General features: G+C 42.3%; 1 protein-coding gene across 1 annotated transcript; it reads left to right on the top strand.

Annotated features, from left to right (window-relative positions):
* Positions 1–279: 279 nt before the first annotated feature.
* LOC145139283 (uncharacterized) lies at positions 280–2,695 on the top strand. The gene is made up of 5 exons (XM_079073163.1): positions 280–1,147; positions 1,244–1,864; positions 1,982–2,220; positions 2,311–2,376; positions 2,531–2,695. The coding sequence occupies exons 1-5, from the start codon at positions 280–282 to the stop codon at positions 2,693–2,695; spliced, it is 1,959 nt and encodes a 652-aa protein (XP_078929289.1).

Here is a 2,695-nt window from a genome sequence, read left to right as displayed (position 1 = left end):
AATTAAAGTTGGAAGCCAAATCCCAACATGAACTACAACCCAAGACCATTGCCTCAAAATGCATTGGTTAGACCTTCCTATCCACCACCACAACCTCACTATCAACATCCACAACCACACTATCAATCCAAACCACACCCTCCACATCACCAACAACCTCCTCAATCCCAACCAAGTAGTTCCGGAATGTCTCTTGAAGACATTGTCAAATCCTTAGCCACTAGTACCCAACAATTCCAAAAAGAGACAAGAACTAGTATCTCCAACCTTGAAGCACAAATGGGAGCTATAGTTACATCCATAAGCAAGTTGGAGTCCCGTGGGAAATTGCCTTCTCAAACCGAAAAGAACCCAAATGTCAATGTGGTGACCTTGAGAAGTGGCAAACAAGCCGGAGAGAGTAGTTCAAAGAAGAAGCCAAGAGATGAAGAGGAAGAAATAGAAGTTATTCCCGTTGAAGAACCTATAGTCAAGAACGATGCACAAGTCGGAGTTCCAAAGAAGACTACCCCTCTAGTAACACCCATAGCCACTCAACCGCCATTCCCCTCCCGACTTGCGACTTCGAAAAAGAACATGGAAGAGAAAGAGATTTTGGACACCTTTCGAAAGGTGGAAGTAAACATCCCTCTACTTGATGCAATCAAGCAAATCCCGAGATATGCAAAGTTTTTGAAAGAACTTTGTACCAACAAGAGGAAGTTGAAGGGAAATGAGAAAATTTTGATGAATGAAAACGCATCCACGGTTTTACAAAGGAAACTTCCACCCAAATGCAAAGATCCCGGAATGTTCACGGTTCCTTGCAAGATTAGAGATGTCACTTTTAGTAGTGCTATGCTTGATCTTGGTGCCTCTATCAATGTCATTCCCTATTCGGTGTATGCATCATTCAATGTCGGACCCTTAAGTGAAACCGGTGTCATAATCTCTCTTGCGGATAAATCAAGTGCCTTTCCTAGAGGTGTTTTGGAAGATGTCCTAGTACAAGTGAACCAATTGATCTTCCCGGCGGATTTCTATGTGATTGATCTAGATGAGCAAGTGTCCTCCAAATCGGCTCTAATCTTGCTTGGGAGACCGTTTTTGAAGACGGCTAGGACGAAGATCGATGTGTATGCGGGAAGTTTGACAATGGAGTTTGATGGTGAAACAATAAGTTTTAATATTTATGATGCCATGAGATATCCTAGTGATGTTTCGTCTTTGTACTTTGTTGATGTTGTTGAGCCAATTACTCAAGAATTGTTTGAGTTATCTAACGGTGATATGTTGGAGATGATCTTAAGCAAAGGATTCGATTGTGGGCAGCTTGCCGAGCAGTTAAAGCTTTATTCTTTGGATCCGGAAGTTGAGAAGTTGGTAAATAAGATGGAGATGAAGAAATCCACAAGATTAGATGTCAAACAAATTGAATTGCCCCCAACTCATACAAAATTGCCTCCATCCCTTGTTCAACCACCCGAATTGGAATTGAAGGTCCTACCTCAACACTTGAAGTATGCCTACTTGGGAAAGAATGAAACCCTCCCGGTTGTCATTTCAACTCACTTAACCGAATTTGAAGAAGAGAAACTCCTCAAGGTGTTGAAGGAGCATAAAGAAGCCATGGGTTGGACGATTGCGGATATCAAAGGGTTGAGTCCCTCCACTTGTATGGACAAGATCTTAATGGAGGATGAATGCAAACCAAGTAGAGACGCGCAAAGACGGTTGAATCCGCCAATGAGGGAAGTGGTCAAGAAAGAGATTTTGAAGCTCCTAGATGCGGGAATGATTTATACAATTTTGGATAGAAAATGGGTGAGCCCGGTCCAAGTTGTGCCTAAAAAGACGGGAATCACGGTGGTCGAGAACAACAAAGGTATGATGGTCCCCACCCGTGTACAAAACGGGTGGAGAGTATGTATTGACTACCGCAAACTCAATGCAAGCACACGAAAAGATCATTTTCCATTGCCTTTCATTGACCAAATGTTAGAAAGGTTGGCCGGAAAATCTCACTATTGTTGTCTTGACGGGTATTCCGGTTTTCACCAAATCCCGGTGGCGCCGGAAGACCAAGAAAAGACAACTTTTACATGTCCATTTAGCACTTTCGCATACCGTAGAATACCATTTGGATTGTGTAACGCCCCGGCCACTTTCCAACGTTGCATGGTTAGTATCTTTTCCGAATATGTCGAAAACATAATTGAGGTTTTTATGGATGATTTTACGGTATACGGGAACTCCTTTCAAGAGTGTTTGACCAATCTCACCAAAATTTTGAAAAGATGCATTGAAACAAATTTGGTTTTAAACTTTTAGAAATGTCATTTCATGGTGAGTCAAGGTCTCATTTTGGGTCACATTGTGTCTGAAAAAGGAATTGAGGTAGATAAGGCCAGGATCGATGTTATTCAAAGCTTACCTTACCCGATATTGTGTTCGGGAAGTTCGTTATTTTTTGGGCCATGCAGGTTTCTACCGACGATTCATCAAGGACTTTTCAAAGATAACAAGACCAATGTGCCAACTCTTGCAAAAGGAGGCCGATTTCGAGTTCAATGAGGCGTGCAAAGAAGCTTTCGACAAGCTCAAGGAATTGCTTACATCCGCCCCCATCATACAAGCACCAAATTGGGATCTCCCTTTCGAGATCATGTGTGATGCAAGCAATTATGCTATCGGCGCCGTTTCATTCGCATTTTAG

Source organism: Lactuca virosa, chromosome 9 (genome assembly GCF_052849685.1).
Source record: "Lactuca virosa cultivar CGN04683 chromosome 9, Lactuca_virosa_CGN04683_v6, whole genome shotgun sequence".
In the NCBI taxonomy this organism is placed as follows: domain Eukaryota; kingdom Viridiplantae; phylum Streptophyta; class Magnoliopsida; order Asterales; family Asteraceae; genus Lactuca; species Lactuca virosa.
Note: the sequence above shows the minus strand (reverse complement) of the source record. Positions and strands in the feature narration are given on the sequence as shown.

Coding starts and splice junctions, on each gene's coding strand:
- LOC145139283 (XM_079073163.1), top strand. CDS start 280: ATGGGAGCTATAGTTACATCCATAAGCAAGTTGGAGTCCCGTGGGAAA. Junction 1,148..1,243: donor TTTGACAATGGAGTTTGATG/GTGAAACAATAA, acceptor CAATTACTCAAG/AATTGTTTGAGTTATCTAAC. Junction 2,377..2,530: donor TGTCTGAAAAAGGAATTGAG/GTAGATAAGGCC, acceptor CTCTTGCAAAAG/GAGGCCGATTTCGAGTTCAA.